This window comes from Copidosoma floridanum, unplaced genomic scaffold, assembly GCF_036245765.1.
Source record: "Copidosoma floridanum isolate Cflo_tuat_1 unplaced genomic scaffold, Cflo_Japanese_pri ptg000013l, whole genome shotgun sequence".
In the NCBI taxonomy this organism is placed as follows: Eukaryota; Metazoa; Arthropoda; class Insecta; order Hymenoptera; family Encyrtidae; genus Copidosoma; species Copidosoma floridanum.
In genome coordinates, this window is record NW_028321890.1 from 36,505,638 (window position 1) to 36,528,007 (window position 22,370).

General features: G+C 36.3%; 4 protein-coding genes across 5 annotated transcripts; 2 read left to right on the plus strand and 2 right to left on the minus strand.

Annotated features, from left to right (window-relative positions):
- Positions 1-641: 641 nt before the first annotated feature.
- On the minus strand, positions 642-2,620 carry LOC106646846 (START domain-containing protein 10). Its single transcript, XM_014362997.2, has 6 exons — positions 2,439-2,620; positions 2,124-2,271; positions 1,808-1,960; positions 1,587-1,711; positions 1,404-1,526; positions 642-946 (listed from the first exon to the last, which is right to left on the minus strand). Exons 1-6 carry the CDS (start codon positions 2,592-2,594, stop codon positions 842-844), a joined length of 810 nt encoding a protein of 269 aa, XP_014218483.2. The 5' UTR covers positions 2,595-2,620; the 3' UTR covers positions 642-841.
- Positions 2,621-5,345: 2,725 nt separating this feature from the next.
- On the plus strand, positions 5,346-11,692 carry Pgm2a (phosphoglucomutase 2). Its single transcript, XM_014362934.2, has 10 exons — positions 5,346-5,605; positions 5,957-6,116; positions 6,201-6,457; positions 6,553-7,015; positions 7,088-7,272; positions 7,342-7,519; positions 7,593-7,816; positions 7,897-8,002; positions 10,773-10,999; positions 11,095-11,692. The coding sequence occupies exons 2-10, from the start codon at positions 6,042-6,044 to the stop codon at positions 11,195-11,197; spliced, it is 1,818 nt and encodes a 605-aa protein (XP_014218420.2). The 5' UTR covers positions 5,346-5,605; positions 5,957-6,041; the 3' UTR covers positions 11,198-11,692.
- On the minus strand, positions 11,463-18,750 carry LOC106646921 (uncharacterized). Its single transcript, XM_014363144.2, has 11 exons — positions 18,251-18,750; positions 17,904-18,164; positions 16,956-17,529; positions 16,600-16,822; positions 16,320-16,516; positions 15,931-16,038; positions 15,021-15,680; positions 12,446-14,950; positions 12,123-12,376; positions 11,817-12,051; positions 11,463-11,749 (listed from the first exon to the last, which is right to left on the minus strand). The coding sequence occupies exons 2-11, from the start codon at positions 17,978-17,980 to the stop codon at positions 11,690-11,692; spliced, it is 4,893 nt and encodes a 1,630-aa protein (XP_014218630.2). The 5' UTR covers positions 17,981-18,164; positions 18,251-18,750; the 3' UTR covers positions 11,463-11,689.
- LOC106646923 (Taspase 1) lies at positions 18,695-22,194 on the plus strand. Of its 2 annotated transcripts, XM_089591375.1 has the most exons (13): positions 18,695-18,772; positions 18,883-19,016; positions 19,081-19,148; positions 19,212-19,483; positions 19,543-19,690; positions 19,764-19,880; positions 19,948-20,128; positions 20,189-20,340; positions 20,411-20,497; positions 21,197-21,241; positions 21,372-21,503; positions 21,778-21,892; positions 22,006-22,194. In XM_089591375.1, the coding sequence occupies exons 2-13, from the start codon at positions 18,977-18,979 to the stop codon at positions 22,149-22,151; spliced, it is 1,503 nt and encodes a 500-aa protein (XP_089447501.1). In that variant the 5' UTR covers positions 18,695-18,772; positions 18,883-18,976; the 3' UTR covers positions 22,152-22,194. The 2 variants fall into 2 exon arrangements, with proteins under 2 accessions (XP_089447501.1, XP_014218406.1); XM_014362920.2 differs by lacking the exons at positions 18,695-18,772; positions 18,883-19,016; positions 19,081-19,148; ... (4 more) ...; positions 20,189-20,340; positions 20,411-20,497 and adding an exon at positions 21,010-21,104 and having other exon boundaries at positions 22,006-22,189.
- Positions 22,195-22,370: the final 176 nt, after the last annotated feature.

Here is a 22,370-nt window from a genome sequence, read left to right on the forward strand (position 1 = left end):
CACATCAATTCACTGTCTCTCAGTGTAAAATCCACCTACTTATTTCGGTTCTCAAAACTATTTTTTTTTTTTTTTTCCTATAAAAATTCATTTTCCTTTTATCATATTATTCTTCAACATTACTTTTGTCGGTACAATGAGCAACAAGATTAAAGTTAAAACGCACAATATAAAGTGTACACAGTAATGGGATATATACTCTTGTAACCCGAGTTTGTGTTTCGCAATTATTTCACGTTGTACAAATGGAAATTGAGAAAAAAATGAGCATTTCATCCAACGTATCTTAACTTTATTGTGTTTGCGAGTGATTTTTAACGCAAAAACTTACGTACAATTTGATATACCCTGCATATTGCGCGTTATATTCGTGTTTTGCTTGATTTTTTATTAAATTTAATTTTTTTCTTCACTGTTACGATGACTAAAAAACGTCATATTGTTAAATTTTATTTCAAAAGACTATACAATTGGCGCGTAAAAATCCGAGCCTTGTAACATTCTGGCACACTCGTGGCCTGTGTTAATATTCACATCGTAATCATTGTGACCATCGGTAACAGCAGATTATTAATAACTTTAACATTTTTCGTCCATCTTGATCGATCAGGACTTGATAATCGCTTTTTTTATTAATCGTCTTTTTTTTTTTCTTAAATCGAACTTCAATCGTATAAAATCACCGAACAATCGTCATGCTTTTTTTTTCGTTTTGATTTGCGCCCACTCACAACACTTATACGCATAAACTACAACATTGAACTTGTCTCAAGCTGAATTTAAAAAGAATGAATTTGTCTACCTACTTTTCTCTCGACAGTCATCTTGTCGCAATGGAAGGTTAATCACTGTCCATAATTTCAATATCTTTACTTCGCGCCTCCTTAACATTCGACTCGTCAACATAATTGTTTTTATGTTTCATTTCCTCAGCTGATTTCACGCACTAGATAATAAAATATAATTTTTTGAAAACAATTGTAATTGCATTTTTTTTTTTTTGTTCTTGTTGTTGCTAGCTCTAATAACTACACTAGTCTACGTGCACCTATAAAAAAAAATTATTTAAGAAAATATTGTAATAGGTATTTTTTGTGAAACGAGCATATTTCATGAAAAGTCTTTTTTTAAGATTGCAACGGATGTTAAAAAAAATATTACATTTCTCATCGACAATCTTATTACAATGATGTGTGTCAACATAGCAAAACAACACTAGGCTATATATATATATATGATACGTTACAGTGATGTGAGTGCAAAAAATTTATCATAAAAATGCAATGAGTAAAAAAGCAATTGAAACATTGCCTCGGGTGGTGCCAAAAAAACAAATCCAACGTAAAACTCATGAGCCTATACATAGGTTTCCGCGCAAGCAGCTGAAATTATTTGATACTTACATCCTCTATTCTTATTCGCGGCGACATGATCTGCTCCGGAAAGTGCCATGGCTTGTAATTTGGATTGTTGAGCGATTTCCAGCTGGGATAGTTCACCGATGCTTTGTGTAATTTTTTCACCATCTGCAATCGAATGATGTATCAGAAGTGATGGAAAAGAAAAGGAACTCGGGGTAATTTTACCTTTGGTGCGAATATTTGGGTGACTTTGTTCACCAGCCAGACGGGCAGCTTGCCATGGGGATCCGTATGCGACACGTAACCGAGTTCCGAGCCTTCCCCGTTTCTCGACGGCCTCACGACGTACCCTGTACACGCACATTCATCACGTGCAATGTTTAATACCATTTACTCTTGGATTACGGAAAAAAAAAAAAAAAAAAAAAAAAAAAAATGCAATTCACCTGTGAGGTACGAGGTCGCCCTGACGAAGCTTTTTTTCGGCGGATAATCCTTGTGAAAGACGGAGTGATTGATGATCAACTGCTCCAGTCCTGTGTCCAGCCAAGATCTCTGCAGCACGAAATCTCGGTTTTTCAAAGGAGACGGGCAGGCCACTGCAAAGTAAAATTTCACATGGTGTATACACGCGCGTGCGAATACCTCGACTACCACATACAAACAACAATAAAGATACACGACGAGTATGAAAATTGAAAGAAAAAAATAAAATAAATAGTCGTACAGTCATTGGTTGTATACACATCAGGGAGTGCTTACTCGAGTAGTAGCCAATGTCATTGTTGGGATTGAAAAAGCCAATGTCCTTCGAGTCGATGACGTGGGTGTCCCAAACTTTTCGATACTCGGGATCATGCAACACATCGTACAATGTTTCAGGCAAGACATCGGAAAATCGTGTTCTAATCTACAATTGACGACGACGAAAAATGTATTTCAAACCACTCGGGCGTAATAATAATAATAATATATATATATAGCGTGAACGAAACAAAAAAAACACACACACACACAAGTTGTGCACATATAGTTGTGAGAGTGGGGGGGGAGGGGAAGAAAAAGTCGTTATTTTACCTTGACCATGCGAAAACTGATCCCCGGCACCGTCTTGGTCCACACCGAGAGGTCGGGCTTGTTGTAATCCAGCCTCCAGTCGTTGTTGTCGTCGTACAACTTCTTCAGCTTCTCGAAATCTTTGTCTTCGGCTATTTTTACCAGGCCAACGTCCATCACGACGAAACCTCCTGCGTGAAACGAGCGCACACGCGCGAGAGAAAAAATATTATATGCAAAAGCTATATACTGCTTGGACGTAAAAGTTGAAGTAGCCGGCTACAAAAAAAAAAAAAAAAAAAAAAAAATCCTCCACCGTTCGGTGAGTTGTTTGGGTATTCGGCGCGATAAGGAACAAATACTATCGGTGCGGGTGTTCATCGACAGCAAAATCAGTGGAGGTTCGGCGGATTGAAATTAAAAAATTGTTACGTTTCGGTGCGCAAAAAGTGCCTTATCTCGAAGCGGGAGCCCGTAGGTAATGCCTGTGACGTGGAAAAAGCACGCAGAGAGAGAGAGAGAGATAACACATGTTGCGGGCAAAGCTATAACGTATTGGAAAAAAAAAAAAAAAAAAAAATCAACAATATCAGTGTCGCACGCTCCACGGGGGAGAGAAAGAGAGTTCGAGGCGCAGGTATATAATACAACTTTGCCCCCTTGATAGGCAAAAAAAAAAAAAAGGAAAAATCGGGCGCTTTTTTCCTTCTTCCAAACTGTACGACTAGGTATATGTATCGTGGATTGTCGGCCTCTGTTTGCATAATTCACGCTGCCGCGAAGCTTATCGCTAATTTTCGTAATCGCTCCCGAGGCCGGTGCAACGCATTTTAGCGCTCCACCGTGCAGTAACAAAAATTTTTTATCCTGTACTTATAATAGTACTATTGCGTGCGCGAAGAAGAAAAAAAAAAAAAAAAAACCACAATGCACTTTTCCTCTCCTCCGCGACGGAAGCTGTTGAGGGCTCGTATATAATCAATGAGGTGAGAGCTTGCATATGTAGCGCTCTTTTCTTCTCCCTTCGGAGAAAGAGGGGAAAAAAAAAAAAAAAAAAAAAAAGAAAACACTCTCTCGAATAAACATGATTATATGGACAGTGCAGTGTACTCACGGTCGCGCAGAGTCGTTCAGCAGCAGTGTCTGTCTTTGTCGGTGTAACGGGTGAGGCGGTTCGTACAGTTGGATGATGATAAAAAACAGGTCCGGCAAAGGTTTAGCTGCGGTAACATCAGCGCTGGCACGAGAGTCGACTCGCGTCCGAGCCGAGTCATCATCCTCCTCCTCGCCGACGACGGTCGTCGGGAGCCACGCGGGACTGTACTACTGTCGATACGGCACAGAGAAAAACGCGACAGCAGCGGCGGCTAAGTCCATTGCCTCCTCCTCCTCCTCCTCCATACCCTGCACCACCTCGTTGTCGCGCACTATACATACGCACGCTCACACACCCCCTTTCTCCCCGTTCTCGCGGCATATATATATATGTATCATACTCCTCGCATCAGTTGGTTCCCCTGTTGTATATATGGGAGAGCTTGCACGGGGGGTTGTACAGCATACAACGTGTGCGCAAGCACCACTCTTCCCCGTATAGGGAAAGAGAGAGAGAGAGAGAGAAAACGAGGGTAGGAATAGGTGTATATATGTAGATATATGTGTACACGCATACGTATACACGCGTATACCCCGGGAGAGCGGCGGTTGTGCGATTTTCTCGTTTTCCCTTCTCTTCTTGAATTTTTCGTCCATTCCATTATGTACAATACATACATACATCTCTCACAGCTGCCCCGTTCCACACCAACTTCTTCTCCAAGGATCTATTTCCCGTTGATCGGAAATTATTCAAGGCTCTACTCTTCGAATAGGTGGTATATACTTATATATTATGATACTCTGCGCAGCCGTTATTTTTTCCGGGTCGGGAGTCGAGAGGAGAGGGAAAAAGGGTGTGCAAATGAGCTTTGTCTCACGCGCCGACGGCAGCTGATTCGAGCCCGCGATAATAAATATTAATCCCCTACCCACCCACCCCCTACGCCTGCACTCCGCTCTGCTGCATATAGGTATATAGGTACACGTATACGTGTGTACATACGTGCTCCTGCGGGCCGGGAGATTATCCGATTGCTTTCGGCTGCAGGGGGTGGATATATGTATATATATATCGGGGGTTTCTCTCGGGTCCTTCCGTGCACTCAAACTTCAACTTACACGGAAAAGCTCTCTCGCAGCCGTGGCAAAATAGGTTACGAGTGTGGGTGTGTATGTATACTGCCTAATCGATTTTCCCCTCTTTCTCCCTTTTATACCGTATATGAAAATGCCTTTTCTCCTCCTCATCCCAAGTTATAAGATGTATCCGCATCAGCAGTCCAATGCGTAAATTTTTCAGGGCTAATTTCGCATTCATGGAAGTTCGGTGAGGGCACAGAGCCGGGGGGGGGGGGAGAGCAATGCGTCTGAAATATTAAGCTCATCCCCTTCTTTTGGCTTTTGCTCTCGTCAAGTATATATACATGCCGAGATGACTCTTTAATATCGTCGTTGACGCCTAGATGAGAATTTTTTTTTTTTTCTCATCTGCTCGCCCTTTTTTTATTACCTACTTATATACATAATATGGAAAATAGCTGAAATATTTCAGTGAAGCTGATGAATGTTGACGTCTTCGTCTTGTTACATCGAATGGCGCGAGGGCGGCGAGGGGAGAGAAAAAAATATATATGTCACATTCAAATTCAAACTCAAGAGTCGTCGGTCGGTAGTGCAGGTTTTCCTTTGTTGGTGTGTTATCGGTGCATAAGACGCGGGCATGGCACAGTTGATAACATAGAATTAATAAATCATCTTTAGTAATTTTTTGACAGCTATACATATGCAGTTATGCATGCACGTATTGATCATACACGCATAAAGAAAAATACTCTCTACCCGAAATGAAAACACACTGTTTGTTTGTTTCAGATATCAGGGTCGTTGCATTTGTTACTCATGTCGCACAATCAACTGTTCGTTATTATACGTGTGATTTCATTTGATTGCGAGAAAGATAATCCTTATTAGATGCTAAAAAAATATTATTACTTACTCTTCGATTAACGATTAAACTCATTCAAAAGTTGAGTTTTTTAATAATAAAGACAACGTTCGTTCATACGACTGTTTTCATCGTGGTGCTTATCGTGAGTATATCCACTTATGTGTAATTAAGTATTATTTTAAGCGAACCGCTGAGTACTTATTCGGAGATAAACATGATTTTTCCATGTCCACATCGTTTGTCACGTGTTTTTTGCTTTGAGAAATGTGTGATAAAGTACAAATTTAGATTACGCAGACATTGCGTGTCTTAGACAGCTGGCAGAATCTCATATTTGATAGTTAAATAGTGGAATTTATTGAGATATCGTTAGTCATCAAGTTTTTTTTTTCTACCCACATTTTGGCAATCGCTACGTTTTGTAATAGTTATTTTGCTCCCCCGGGGTATATGTACGTAATTGATTATAGATTGCGTATTTATCGTGTTTCAGTATCTTCAATTGCCAAACACATTTTGAGACTTGTATCTCAGTTGAGCTGTGACTTTGGAGGCAGATACTTTTCAATCTCGTCGCTATGCCACCTAATTTTGTAAACACTGGAAATTCCATTTTGGATGACAAAATCAACGAATGGTTAAGCTGGAATAAAGTAAGTAATTGTTTACTGTGTAATACTTCGTTGCAAAACTGTTGTAGCATTGTAAACTTACTCCAAATATCACTCAAATTCTAGGATACCAAGGCAGAGCAAGAAATTCAGACTTTAATTGATAATGATGATGTCAAGACTTTATCAAATTTATTCCTCAAGAGACTTGAGTTTGGAACCGCTGGGCTTAGAGGAAGAATGGGGCCAGGATACAATCAAATGAATGACTTGGTGATCATACAAACTGGTCAAGGTCTGGCCAAGTATTTGTTAAAAATCATTCCAGATGTTGCTGAAAAAGGTATTATTCTAGGATACGATGGTAGATACAATAGTAAAAGGTAAACTATTCATTTTTTTTTTTTTTTTTTTTTTTTTTTTTTTTTTTTTTTTTTTTTTTTTTAATATCATGGAAACGAAAGTATTTTATCTTTAGATTTGCTGAATTGACTGCGGCAATTTTTCTCAACCATAAAATTAAGGTATACATGTACTCCAAGCTCTGTCCCACGCCGTTTATTCCGTATGGTGTACTCAAGTATAAATGTGCTGCTGGTGTCATGGTTACTGCATCGCACAATCCAAAAGAAGATAACGGATACAAAGTTTACTGGGGCAATGGTACCCAAATTATTTCGCCTCATGATAAAGAAATTCAAAAAAGTATTTTTGAAAACCTTGAACCACTAAAATCATCGTGGGACACATCTGTCGTTTATGACAACCCCTTATTCAAAGATCCATTGGCTGAAGTAATGGTTTCGTACTTTAATGATATAAAGGAAAATGTTTTGTATCCTGAAGTTACAAGGAGTACTTCACTCAAATTTGTATACACACCTGTACATGGTGTTGGATATAACTACATGACAGAGGCATTTAAAGTTGCCAATTTTAAAGTAAACATTAAATATTTATTATTCATTCATAAAAATTTGATGTATGACTTAATGCACGTACTTTTTTTGTAGCCCTTTATAGCTGTGGAAGAACAAAAGGATCCTGACCCTGAGTTTTCAACTGTCAAGTTCCCCAATCCTGAAGAGCCATGCGCATTGGAATTGAGTATCAAAACAGCCGATGCAAACAATGCTACAGTCATCATTGCTAATGATCCTGACGCCGATAGACTTGCATGTGCAGAAAAAACTAAAAAGTAAGCTTAATGTACAAAAAACCATTTGAAGACTTTTATGGGAAAAAAATTCACAATGCATTTTTGTAGCGGAGAATGGCACATATATTCAGGAAATGAGCTCGGAGCCCTGTTGGGCTGGTGGATGTTACATGCATTCAAAGTCAGACGTCCTGATGCCAATATAGCAGATGCTTATATGCTAGCTTCAACAGTTTCTAGTAAAGTCTTAGCGTCTATGGCGAAAAAAGAGGGTTTCAAATTTGAGGTGAACACATTTTTTTTTCAACTGATTTTACGTGTATTATTACATTATTTTAAAATATGTTTGTATCTTTTAGGAAACTTTAACTGGTTTCAAGTGGATGGGAAACAAAGCGTCTGAATTGATAAAATTAGGAAAAACTGTTCTATTTGCTTATGAAGAGGCCATAGGGTTTATGTGTGGTTCTAAGGTGCTGGACAAGGATGGCGTGAGTGCTGGAATTTGCGTAGCTGAGATGACAGCTTACCTCGACACAATGGGCCTTACGCTGATGGACAAACTAAACGAATTATATTGCGAGTAAGCATTCGTACTGTTGAAATATTCAAAATTATTCCAAGTGCATTTATCGTTTACATTTCAATATTTTATTTTTACAGATACGGCCATCACATAAGCGAAAATTCATACTGGATTTGCCACGAGCCAGAGGTAACGAAAAAGATTTTCAAGCGCTTGAGAAATTTTGATGGAAAAGACGATTCGGTAAGTTTGAATATTAACTAATGGCACCTACTGAATCTTAATGGCTTTTGTTTTGCTCACTGCGTCGGTGACATCATGAATCGTGCAGCAACTCTTTGTTACACTGACAAAAAATATTTGCAGCCATTGTTTGAGTGTTGTTGTGGAAAATAATTAATTCCACATTAATTATTAGTTTCTTTAAATATCTTACCTTTCTTGTAACTTGAAAAAGTTGTACAATATTTTTTTACTATTCATCGTTGTATTACTCAAATAGAGTCTTTGAATTTTATCTTATCCTGTTAAACTAGATCTAAAATCCAACTGATAGTAACTAAACAGATGTTTATCAAAGATATAGACATTTTAATTCTAGATACGTTATCAGTTGAAGCTAAACTTGACTAATCAAATTTCTTTTAATTATCTCGAAGACATAAATTTTCTAGTATGTGATGTGAATTGAAAAAAAATTCCACTTACACATTTTGAAAAATAAATGCACGTAAAAAAAAAAAAAAAACGCGAACTTGACTGTCTTTCAGTGAAATTACACACGACTGATCTATTAAAGAATCAACCATAATAGCATACCTGACGTTGATGCATAAGTAATTACATAGCATACGTAATATGTCGCGTAATCGAAAATAAGTTCATATGGCGTAATCGACCTGTAAAAAAGTCCATCTTTCTCGGAAGCTAATTACAGTAATCACCGTTTTACCTTATAGATTTGCATTCGCAAAGAAGCACAAAAACTCCTCGTTACGCGACAAGCACCGGTGTACTTAAGAAATCCAAAATTAATGCAAATAAAACCGAAAGAGTCGTATATTTTGTGCTATGGATTGGCGAACGTAAAAAAAAAAAAATTCATTGTTTGTAAAATTGATCGCTGCTGCGTCGTAATGGTAACAGAGCGCGGGACAGATATCGCACAATCGGACATCGTGATTTATGATAAAAATATGCTTGCGACCCGTGAAAAAAATCCGTGACCGCGACGGCAGCGCAAACATTGTTTTCGCCATTCAGTTACCTGTTCCGGCTAGCTTGGGATACATCGGTATTTTCGATTATTTGTTTTTTGTCAAAATTGCATTGCTTTTTGTAAAACATCTAGAGGCTCAAAACGTTTCTGCGACTCTCATCGCGATTGATGTACACATTTGTACATAAAATAGAATCAAGCCCGACGAGTTTATCACACGACAATCAAATGAAAGAAGAAAAAAAAAAATGCTAATAAAAACCCGTTTGTGCAAATTTTTCGAGCGGCAGTTTCGTGTACACACGCGCGCTCCTCGACGAGCTTAGTCATCCCTTGCGTTTGTTAATGTTGTTTGTTGGGTTGCATGTGCAACAATATCGGCACATGTACAAGTAATCTGCAAGGCCGGTGAGGTCGTGTGCTCTCGTGGGGTGCGAAAGTGTACAATAAGAATATGGCCAATCGGGCCGGGAAAAGGCACCATGTAACGCGTAGATAATCGGCAGTCGTGTAACTATTGAAGAGAGTAAAAGTTTGTCGTTATCTCGCGTCGTCGCGCGTCGAGATTATCGTGTGTGCCGGTGCACGCGGCAAATCGTCGCGACGGAAAAAGACGAAGAATAAAAGTAGGGTAATTTAACTGGAATATATCGGGTGTGCCGATTTTTTTTTTTTCTCTATCGACCTATACGACGTCCACGCGATTATTTTCGAGGGCATCATAAAATAAAGCGCGAGTTCGGTTGAAATCGGTTCGGCATCCGGTGGATTGCGGGGCTGTACGTAACCCGCTGAGGTGCTAAAGTCGTTGTTACATATGGATGTTTCCGTCGAGTCATTGGAAAAAATTGCTCACTACAATACACCTACGAGTCTCGCGAGTTGGCGCGAGCTACGCGCGCAGTAAGCGAAATGCATCGAGCATCGGGCCGGCAGATAGATTTTACGTCGCATCTCGCGTACACGCTCTTTGGATTTTTTTTTGTTTTTTGTTTTTCTCATTTGATTTCATTGGCGTATAAGATCGGAAGTTCGGAGAGTAAATTGACAAACTCTGCTGGGATTTCCCGAAAATTTTCAGTGCGTGCGTAAAGAGGATTGAAGTGCGTAATTCGAACGTGGATGAGTTGGAGGAATAGTAGCTGCGATAGCCCGAGGTACCGCGGAGAAGAGAATGCCAGCGTCGTCATCGGCAATAGCGACGAAATCGTTTTGGGTGGGAAAAATGCAGGATGTGTTTTTGACTTCCTTAACGCTAGTGCCGTCTCTGCTCCTCGGCGTGCTTGCCATACCGGCTGTACAGTCCCTTTACTATCTCGCGCCGATTTTCGACGAGATCAAGGACATGTGAGTGTACGATGCCTTTTTTTCTTTTTTTTTTTTTTTTTTTTTTTTTTTTTTTTTTTTTTTTCTAAGTTCACTAAGGTGTTGGAAGGAACATTCAACGCAAAAAATACTATTTTAAACTTTGGATAAAAATTACGTTGGAAAAGCCATTAAGATTCAGATTACTGCGTGGGACGTTGAAAATCGTGTTGGATTTTTAATGTAAAATAAATATTGCTTGTTAGCTCGTACTTTTTCACATTTCTTTTAATAAATACATACATTTTATTAATATTATCCATCGCAAATTCATCACCAACTTGTACGCATACCCTCGACTTTTGTAGTGTATAATATATCTTATCTTTTCGTTTAATGTCGAGCTGAGTTTTATAGTTTTAACAAGTATTAGCTCACTATTACGTCGTAGTTGTTTATTTTTTTAATGATAAAATATACGTGTTAAAGTATCCAACCAGCATTCTCGGAGGAAAGTATCCTATCACAAGCGTCAGAGACTTAACTACAGGATACGACAATACCAAGCCTGGGAATAAAGCTATATTACCTGTATCCAAATCGAGCCAGATGATAACGTTCGTGTTTAAAAACGGACTGGTCACTACTCTTAGAAGTAGTGGCACAGAGCCTAAAATTAAATACTACAATGAGCTGTGTGCTTCTCCGGACCAAAAGTACGTATGACTTTTTTAATATTTAATTCTACTCTGTTTATAGACAAAAGTAACGAAAGTTGCTAAATTTTTATGCTCTGCTTATGAATTTACAGAGATTTGAATGAATTACGAAGTATTCTAAATGAGATGGTGTCTGCTATCGTTGAAGAATTTTTACAGCCACAAGAAAATAAACTGATACCTCGAAGCGCGTAATTAAAAGCGACAGAAAGAAACCAAGTGGTAGTTTATTTTTATTAACGATCATAAAAGCGATCGTGGCGACATCGAAACGTTTTATAAGACTAATGAAATAACGATATTACATACATTTGAAAATTTTCACTCGAAATTACAGAGTGTTTACTGATGTTTTTTTTTTTGTCCACAAAAATGTGCAAGGAATTGTAAAGAAATTTTCATGTGATAAATTATATTTGACTCATGTTCTCATTTCTTTTTTTATCATAATATTTATTTTAGTCTTTTTTTTTCAACAATTTCAGACATTCGTAATAAATTTTTTATACAATAAAAAACGGTTCTCTTTACTTGAAAATATCTCATGTAAGAAAATAACTTTTTTATTCTTATAGCTAATTTCGATAAGTAGCTATGTACAATATCTGTGAATCAACTATTCGCGTAACGAATGATTGACAAGATAAGAAAACAATATTTATACAGTAATACAACCGTGGATTCAGATTATTTTTTCTTTTTTCTTCTATCGTCCTTTTTCCCCGCTTTAACTTGAAATGTTATGCACTGAAAAAATTATGCTTTCAATTTTTTTGTACAACTTTGTTGCATTGCTTTTAAAATTAATACTGACCTGTTCATCCAAAAAATCCATAAGACTATTTTTATCACATTTGAACCCTTTTTCCTTCAAACTTGAATGTAAATTTTCCAGTGGCAAAGGCTCATACGTCAAAACTTTATTATGCAACCCCCTGTCGGACATAATCAGTTTATCAAATGCTTCCTTAATACTTTTAGAGTCTTTTAAGGTAAAACCTGTGGCTGTTTCTGGCTCATCATAATTTATTTCTTCAGCAATTACTTCTCTAAAATGTAATAATTATGTCAATGATCACAGTAAACTCAAAATATAAATCATTAAAAATCAATGAATTACCTATTTTCTGAAGCTTTGCTTTTTTTCTGTTTACTTGCGCCATTTTCCTTAGAAGAATCTTTTTTAGATTTCACTCTAGAATTCGGCTTTTTAAGAGGAGGCTCTTCAGTTTCACTTGCCGAATCTTCATTTATAAGTCTTTTCTTGGATTTACGATTTTCCGGATTTTTAGCTAATTCTGAATATACGTGCCTCAATAAAAGCTTAGAATTCTTTCGATTTTGCGGCTTCAAACCAAATTCCTTCAATTTTTTCTGTAAGATAAAATTTTGTAAGAAAATGAGTGATTAATAAATGTAATCTAAGTATAATGTTCATCTTACATGCAACTCGGGTGTTTCACATAAACTAAGATTGTTCATAGCATCCTCATATTCACGAGATTTTTTCTCCGTTTTCTTTTTTGGAGGAGTTTCAAAATTTGATGTCGATGCTGATTTGGTTTGAAGTTTTCTCGTAGCTTGTGATCTACTTCTGTTTTGACTTAAAATGGGTGATGTTGAAGTTGGCAATATTCTTACGTTTTGGGATGGAGAAGCTGGTGGGGATTGCGGTGAATCAAACTTTGAGAACTCATCTGTAGGTCTTGCTTCATATGAGGCTGGCGATGACGGTGAGGAGTCAATCTCTATTAACTCGTTTTCCGGAAGTCCAACATTTTTGGGAGGTGAGAGTGGAGGAGACTGTGGTGAATCAAATTCAGAAAATTTTTTCTTATATGATTGGTGTTCTTGCAACGGCAAGGCCAGAGGTGATTGTGGTGAATCAAATTTAGAAAAATCATTTCTACATGCCAGGTCATTTGCAGATGAGTTTATCTTGTTTAAATTTGAAGTAGACGAACGTGTTTTATCCCTGGTTATTTCGGGGGGCGATTTAGAAGTCCAATCGTCATTAAACCAATCATTTTCCAAGGAACCAAGATCAACATCATTGTTTTTGTTTGAGTTATTATTTTTATTAGATTCGTTAATTTTATTTTTACTAGAATTTTCAGATTTTGAATCATGCGGTTTTCCTGCATCTTCATCATCTGAGCTTAAGATTGCTATTTCACTTGAATCAAGATTATGATTTTTTTTAGCATTATCATCTTTGTTTGCGGTTATTTCGTTATTTGAAGCTTCCTTTTGCTGTTTTGATAAATCATTTCCTTGTTTTCCATTTTTATTTACTGACGTGCAACCTTTTTCGTTTTCATCAGAATCGTAACACAAATCTACAAATTGGTCTTTTGGTTCTTCTGCAGCGTTCATAATTTTTGAAATTTCCTGATCCACTAAATCAATGGAAGAAAGACTTGCATATTCAGATCGACTGATGTTAGGTGCTGGAATCGAATTGTCATTTTTTTGCAAGTGTGAATCAGACTTTGTTGAAGTTGAAGTTTTTGAAGGGTTTTGCTCCTCTTCATCTGAATCATCAACTAAAGTTACATCTTCAACTTTTTTCTTTTCAGACAATGTTTCATTCTTTTCGGATGAAACTGATTTTAAATTACTTTTCAAACTATCATCATTTTCTTCATTATTAGTATTGTGATTTTTTCGTCGTGAACTATTTCTCTTTGACTCAAGATTCAACTCGCTGCGATATTTTTGTATGCTGTTGTTATGCTGATTTTGTTTTTTATATCTGGAATACAAAGATAACTCATTGTCATCAATAGTTGCATTAGAACAATCCGAAATATTATCGCTACTACTTTTGGTATTACTTGAGGGTATGTCTTTTGTTAACTTTTTGGGCTCTAAATCGTCTACTATTTGTAAATCGTCAGGTTTTTTAAGGTCTTTACTTGCCTTAACATTTTCATTAATTTTTTTTTCAGTCTGATGATCAAGGGTTTGATTTTCTCCCAACGATTCTCTTCCTGAGGCATTTTGTAATTTTTCATCGTCCAACACATCTTGTTCTAGTATGCTGATTACTCTTTTGTTTGGACCATTCTTTCCATCACTTTGTAAGTATCGATATGAATCATCGCGATGCCTTTTTAAAAATGGATTCTTCACTTTTTGTTGTAGAATACTCAAATCAGATTCCGAATCCGATGCCAAATCATCCTTTGCATTGATTCTGTCAATTTTTTTTAAAAACGAATCTTTCTCAATTATACTTCTAAAGTCTCTTTCACTAGAATTACGCCGCGGTGGTGTGACTGCATCGTGTATCGATTCTTCATTATTAGAATCATCCGACTCAAGAGCAATCACTTCCGCGCAATTTGTATTTTTTGATGAATTTTCTCTTGGAGTTGGCGATAAGTTGTGAACTGTCTTTTGTGAGTTGACGATTTCACACTCATTCGGATTATCTTGTACTTGTTGCTCTTCCGTGATCGGAACAACATCAACTTGATCATCATTCACATCATCATTAGCCAAATCTACAAGAACATTTAAGGCCGTACTGTTTTGACTTGGTTCCGATTGAGTGTGTCTTTCAGTAAAGCTTTCAAAAAGCGATTCATTCAATGATTCGAATAATTCTGGAGAATTAGTGAGTCGTCCACGGATATTTTGCAATATCGGTTGTATGGGTCTAGCCGAAGAGTTCATCACTGACTCAACATTTGACTCTGTAGGTTCCATTGGATAATCCACCACTGGTTCGGGATTCCATTCAGTCAATCCATTTTTTTCAGTAACTGTATTAGATTTTTCTAAAGATTCTGTTGTTTGCGTTCCCTGATTCTGCATTGTTTTGGAAATAGAATTTGCTGTGGAGTCTTGTACATCATGAGTTTGTGTCTGTCTACTTCTTTTTTTAATGTAACTTGTATTTTGCTGCACGTTAGCAGGCAAAGCAGGAATCCCTTGAGTTTCCTGAAAATTTAAATGAAAGTATATGTAAAAGATTCAGTTCAACCTTACTGGGTCCAAAGTCAAATTTTACCTTATAATTTTCGTAAGAAATTTTGTTTGATGGAGCTGGAGTTTTGAACTGCTGTAAAGGTGAATGCATTATAGATTTGGTAGAGGCATTTTTACCACCTCTGTGTCTACTAATATTGCGAGATTCATTTGACTTTGAGGTCTTCTGCTCATTTTGCTTTAATTTGATGTAATCTAATAACTGTGTTACTTTATACTGTGTTGCCAACTGCTCAACTTCAGCTAATAAATTTTTTTTATCGAAAACCTCAACATTTTTGGAAATGCAACCACAATAAATGAATTCTAAAAATGCTAATGCTGAAAGCTGATCTTTTGTCAACCAACATATTTTATTTTTAATTTTTGTGCTCCTTAACGAGTCATTCACCTCCATACTGTGTAAAATACTTGACCATTGCACATACAACACTAATTTGTGGGCATAAATTTCCTTATTATTTTTAACAAAAATAATGACGTCACTCTGTGCACTGCTGTTGAGGGCTTGACTCCAGTTAGCAATTGCTTTCTTCATATAATGTAATTCAAGATCCATCTCGTCCAATAATGTGTCCTGTTCGTACTTGTTTTGTATTAGAATTTCAACATCAACGTCAGGCTCATATTCTATAGATAGGTTTGCATCAAAACTAGTTTTTTCACTTGGTGCCTTCAAATCCTGCCAGAATATTAAAATTTACATCAACACTGTGAAATAGTAATAGATTTTTTGCTCAATTGTCTGGTGGGAAATGACTAAAATTACTCAAACTTTATCTTTAATTCCATCGTGATTCATGCTTAATACAAATACGCGATAATTATTAATTGATCAAAAAATATTCTGCAAAATGAGTTTCTGTTTTTCTTTTTTAAAGCAACTGCCAAACAAACAACTTAAATTTAATTTTCTGATATTGGATACTCACAGCACATGATTCATCAGTGTCTAATGCTAATAATTGAGACTTTAACCGTTCAACAAAAAAATCACTACACGTTTTTGTCAGCCTGCTACGATCCCACAGCCTGTCACTCTGAAAAAAAAGACTTGTTTAGTTAGGTATACTTACTTCGTACTTGTTGTAACACGAAAAATAGACTACATATATATTTGTCCTTCAGTATACTATATATATACATATATACTTTGCATTGGACATCAAAATCTAAGATCAAAAGTTAACCTATAAATAAATACTTAACCGGGAATATTATGTATTAAAATGATCATCGCAGTGATAAATAACCTATCTATACCTAATATATACATGCACACAGTACATTTTTAATAAATTGTATACGTAATATAACTCACCGAACGTTCGATACTGCGAAGTTTTTGACTTGCGAGCAGAGTGGCAGTTCTTTTCTGAGGATCTGTCGAAGTGTCCTCATTCCTTGATTGCGTGAGGGCATCGTCCCCCGTGATAATGCAAGCTATTCGCTCCGTCAGCACGCGATCTTTGTCCTCTTTCGAGCGGCTCAAAAGTATCGTAGGCCCACGAAGTTTTCCTATAGTAAAAGCGAGGGAACATTAAAATTCTTATCTCTCTGTCAAGGTGATAACATTAGTAAGAGCACCGTCGCTTCTGTACTTTTTTTACTCTGCCGTACGGGGGCGTCGACTAGAAGCGGTTTGTTTGTCGAGAAACCAAATCCCTGCAGGGTTTTACGTTCCTCTGCGTTTATGTCTTGCAGACACTCCGATGGCACCCCGGCAAGAACAGCGGCCTGTTCAAATTCTTGCTGCTGTTCTGCCTGGTACAATGATTCGGACATGGCCAGAACGAGCTGAAGCTGAGGATCATCTTCGGTGCTCTGAAAAATTTTGGGGAGAGCTATATTTTTGGAACGATTCGTTCCATTGAATGTCCCAATTTTAATTGAAAATATATTGTCAAATGGGGACAGAATTTCTTTTAAACAATTGGAGAAAAAATGTTTGACGTACGTAATTTTTTGAACGAAAAGTTTTTTTTTTTTCCGGAATGGCAGGGGCTGCTAGCAGTCCCAATGCTTTTCTTTCTTCGGCTTGACGATCTTGTAATCTTTTTGCATCCAACAATTGCTCTGTAGAGATTTTTTTTTTCGCTGCACACGTTTTCATATGATTATGGCATGTCGTATCATCTTTGAATGGTTTTAGACACAAAGGACAGGGAAACGATTCCTTATCGGCTAGATTGGATGCTTGTGGTTTAAAAAAAGATGACTCTATTGACGGCTGATTTGTATCTACAGCAGATCTCGTAGGTTTGCTTTTGGATTTTTTCAATTTTTTTTTTACCTTTTCTCTGTCGAATTTAAATTTTTTAAGGATTGGATGAGGCTTTTTTTCTTCTTTGGGCGATTTAAAATCTGCCAAGCTGTCATCGACATTTTTATCATTGCATGCTTTTTCTTTTTTAGGGGATTGGAAATCTTCCAAGCTGTCATTTTTGACATTTTGTTCGGTGCATACGCCATCATTTTGCGACGATGATTTACTGCAACTATCTGTACTTGAACCCAAAGTGTTTTGTATGCTACAAAAAAAAAAAATGCTTATTCTCCCCTACTAATAATTATATTCCAAAATTTTAATATTGTCGTCTTTCCATGTAACACCACATTAATATACATGTGAAATAGATCAGTCAATAGAGCACTAGTCACATGTATTAAAATTTCATGTCACAAGTGGATGAAGGTTATTTTTTGAATAAAAAAATGAAATCATATTATTCTTGAAGAAGATAATCAGTACTTTGAATAGTTAGAATCAAAGGAAAAAAAGAAGGAATGCATAAAAATTTTAGTGCTATTACTTTTAATACATATCTTTACACCAGAGAATGTCGAAAAATGTTTGAAGCTAAAAGTCTACAGAGAAATGTTACAGATGTTATAATCTTCATACCTGTCACTATTGCTTCTCTTAAGACTCAACTTAAATCTAAGGTTTGCTCTTGTACCTTGGCTCCCACTGCCCAACATTTTTTTAGCAATAGTCTACCATATTTCCAAGTTAGAATCCTTTGGCATATCCCTCCTCTTTTTTCTTTCAAGGATATGAGATACTAAAGCATCATTGAGGTACTCCTTGAGCTCCGTTGCCTCGTTTTCCTCTTTTGTCCACTCAGCTATGGTCTGCAATTTTTTTTCCACATAAGGTGTGCGACTGAATAATTGAAAAGAGAAAATGTAAGTAACAAGAACCACTGCAGCTTCAAAGAAATAAATTTCACAATATAAAATTAATATTACAATGCCAACTCTATAAGACCAGCAATGGCACAAACGGTGAATAGGTTTAACTTGGTGAAGAATTTGTAAGCGGGTGTTCCCTTGACTCTAGTCGGCTTTGAGTATTTATTTGGATTTTCTGGATCGAAAAGCATTTCAATTTTCAATACTTATTACTTAGTAGCTTGAAATTTCAACATTTCTTGAATGTAAATTGACAATGAAAAGTCCGTTTTCCGTTTATCGCAATCGCGACACAGATACACACACACACAACACGACGCACTCGACCGTTTGATGGGGGTTGCGTTAATTTTCTCATAACCTTCAAGAGCACATCAAACACTTGCTCCAACTCGATCAACTCCTTAACACCACATTCACTTGTTTTGTGTGAACAACACGGTTAAAAATATTCATATTTACGATCAAATCTTGATCAAATAAACGTTTTACTAACTTGTGTATGTTTATAAGTGCAGATTAAAAACTTTCCAAAAATCAAATAGGGATTTGACATCAAGTTGCCATCAGTTGGTATAGGTAAGTACATGTTTTATTGTTGTCGGTTGACATATTGAGATTTATTTAAACAAAATCTGCACGAGGACATCCGGAACTCTTAATTGATTTGCAACGATATTTTGATACAGTGTGAAGATGACGAGCGACGAGTCATGTACATAAATGGTAAAACATTGAATACTTAATTAGAAATTTCAATATTCAAACAATTTCGATTCGATAATGAATAATCCGACCGAAGGGTTTATTGCAGTACATCTGGGTAAGTACATTTAAGTAAAGTAAAGTTAGAGACGAAATTTATTTCACAGAATTTTATTTAAAAGGCGCAGGGCAGCACTCTAGCACATTGAAGGAAAAGTATTTCAAATTAAGTCAAGAAGCGTGTCAAAAGGTAACAAATAGTTGTAAAATTTTTTTAACTCAATGAAATTATTGTTTGATTATCTTATTTTAGGGAATAGAATCTCTCAAATCAAGTAGCAGTGTATTGGAAGCAGCAGTTAGTGCTGTGACTGTATTGGAAGACTCCCCATTGACAAATGCTGGATATGGATCCAACTTGACTTATGATGGAAATGTTGAATGTGATGCAAGTGTTATGGATGGCTCAAATTTGCAATATGGAGCAGTTGGTGCCATCACTGGGGTGAAAAATCCCATTCAAGTTGCTAAATGCTTGTGCCAATACCAAACAGTAAACATAGGACATGGCAGAGTTCCACCAAGGTAAAACTTTTTTTTTTTTATTTAGCTGTACAAGTGCGTTATGCAAACAAAATTTACAGCTTATTGACCGGATCTGGTGCATCAGCGTGGGCCAAAGAAATTGGGATTCAATGTGTACCTGCTGAAAATTTGATTTCGGTAAAAGCTAAAAAAATTTACAAACATTACAAAAGAAAAGTTGAAGGTGATTGCAGCAAAGTCACTCTAGTATGTATAGCAGCCGGCTTTTATCAGGTGGTACAAATTTGCTAAAAAAATTTAATCTTAAAATTTATTTCAGCAAATTAAAAAACGTATGGATACCGTAGGTGCTGTTTGTATTGATGGATGTGGTAATGTTGCAGCTGCATGTTCTAGTGGAGGAATTATATTAAAATTTCCAGGAAGAGTTGGCCAGGTTAAAAAAAAATTGAAAAAAATTTTTCAGAAAAAAATATAACAGTTTTTTTTATCCAAATTTTTAGGCTGCTATTTGGGGTTGTGGTTCTTGGGCAAGTAAAGGAAATGTTTCAGTTGGTTCTAGTACATCTGGATGTGGAGAACACCTCATACGTACTTCGTTAGCTCGTACCATTGCAGATTGTATTGTAGATGCTGACTGCCCTACTACTAGTGTACATAATACCATGACGTCAGATTTTATAAGTAAGGACATATTAGTATAAAAAATGTCAATAATATACAGTAAATAAATACATTTTGTAGATTCCAAATTTTTACAAAATCTCAATGAAAAACTGGGTGGAGTGATTGCCATTAAATATTCTGCAGAAGACAATATTGGTGATTTCCTCTGGAGCCATTCAACAAATAGCATGATAATAGGATATATGAATTCCAGAAACAAATCAGCAAAGGTAATATGAAAACTAGCTTTCGGGATGATTCAACATTTTAATGGATAAATAATTTTTTTTTTTTCTGTAGAGTCATATGTCTACTCTGCCTATTGCTGATGTTGGAAAAAAACCAATAGTGGAAGGAGTCATGTTCAAATTGAAAAAGACTAAAAAAGTCGAGTGATTTGTTTTGTCGTTTAATACACTTTTGTACAAAATGTAAAACTTTTACTTATTTTTTCATTTAGTAATGCATCTAACTAAAAATAAATCTAATTTTACACGATGATTTATTCAAACATAAGTTAAATTTATGGTGAATCATAGAGTTAAGAAAGTAATTTTCAAGTATTACAACTAAATTTTAGTAATTTTAAAATTATCCATTGCTCAGTTTGTTTAAATGTATATAGGTACAGTAGTAGAAGACATAACTTTATTGAAAAAATTATCTGTCCCCTCGTCAAATAAGCATAATGAATATGTAAATAAATCTAAAAGTCAGAAATAAATCATTGAATAGTAATAAGGAATATGTATTTACATACTTACGCAAACAATGCATGGAAAATCAAATTTCGGTGCATCAACAGAGCCAACTACAACACCAATAAATAAATTTCTTGAATTGGTTCAGTTGGCTAGCATGTGTAGCGCGCAGCTTTCCAAAAAAAATTTTGACCGATGTTACCTAGTTCCATCTTTCCTTACGCACTGCAGCGCCTTTTTTTTTGTTCTTTCGTGTAACTTCGTGAGGTCGATCCGTCACCATGCAGGCAAAGGTGTAGTGAACTTTTTGAAAATTTATTTAAACAATTGAAACTTTAGCCCCGAAATCATTCAAACTAAATGCATTATATTGCGATTGTTTCAGAAACAAAAGCCACAGATCCAGTCCGTTCAGGTCTTCGGACGCAAGGTGAGTTCTTCAGTGCAATTTGTCGTGCCGAGGTTATGGCAACTTGACCACGCGTTAATAGCCTGTTTGTTGATATTTTTTGTGCACCGATATTGAATTATTGTGATTTTAATCAAATGTTTCCGTACAGAAAAGTGCCACAGCGGTCGCTTACTGTAAACAAGGAAATGGAGTCATGCGGGTGAACGGACGTCCTCTGGAGCTATTTGAGCCCCGTGGTCTTCAGTACAAACTCCAGGAGCCGATACTCCTTCTTGGCAAGGTATGCTTATTTTAATTTCTTTCCGATTTAGGTACTTTTTCACGGTTCGTGGTATTTTACTTGTTTTATTTTCATTTTGAGAGGCTTTTTACAAGCTTCTCGTCTTACAAAGCATAGGGTACATTAATTGGTCATTCTGATGAATTTAACTTATTCCGAACATGATAGTTCTTGATTACACAATGGTTTTTACTGAATTGACTCTCTCATAACTTTAAATGTTAAGAAATATTTGAATTGATGGATTAATATGCTTTCTTCTTTAACTTTTCAGGAGAAATTTGCTGGAGTGGATATTAGGGTCCGAGTTAACGGAGGAGGACACATCTCGCAAATTTATGCCATAAGGCAATCAATAGCTAAAGCGTTAGTTGCATATTACCAAAAATGTAAGTATAGTTATGAAAAACTATGAACTTAATCACATTGAAACGGTCACAAGAACTACTTTTAATGTCAATAAATGAATTGAACGTTTTCTAATTTGGCAAATATTTTTTAGATGTTGATGAAGCAAGCAAAAAGGAAATCAAAGAAATCCTTATCACATACGACAGGACACTTTTGGTCGCAGATCCTCGGCGATGCGAACCAAAAAAGTTTGGTGGTCCGGGTGCCCGTGCTCGATACCAAAAGTCTTACCGTTAATATTCAGAAACTATATTTTTTACTTCAAATTTATTGAATAAAAAAAAAAAAAAAAAAAAAAAAATCATTTTGATGTCTATTATGTGATAGTTTGTACACCTCCATCATTTTTGAATTATTCGTAGTATCCGCTCAACTTAAGATGATTTTTCCATGAAGTATGAATTAAGAAAGCTATTTTTTAAATTTCGATTAAAAATAACTGATTGATACGTCATA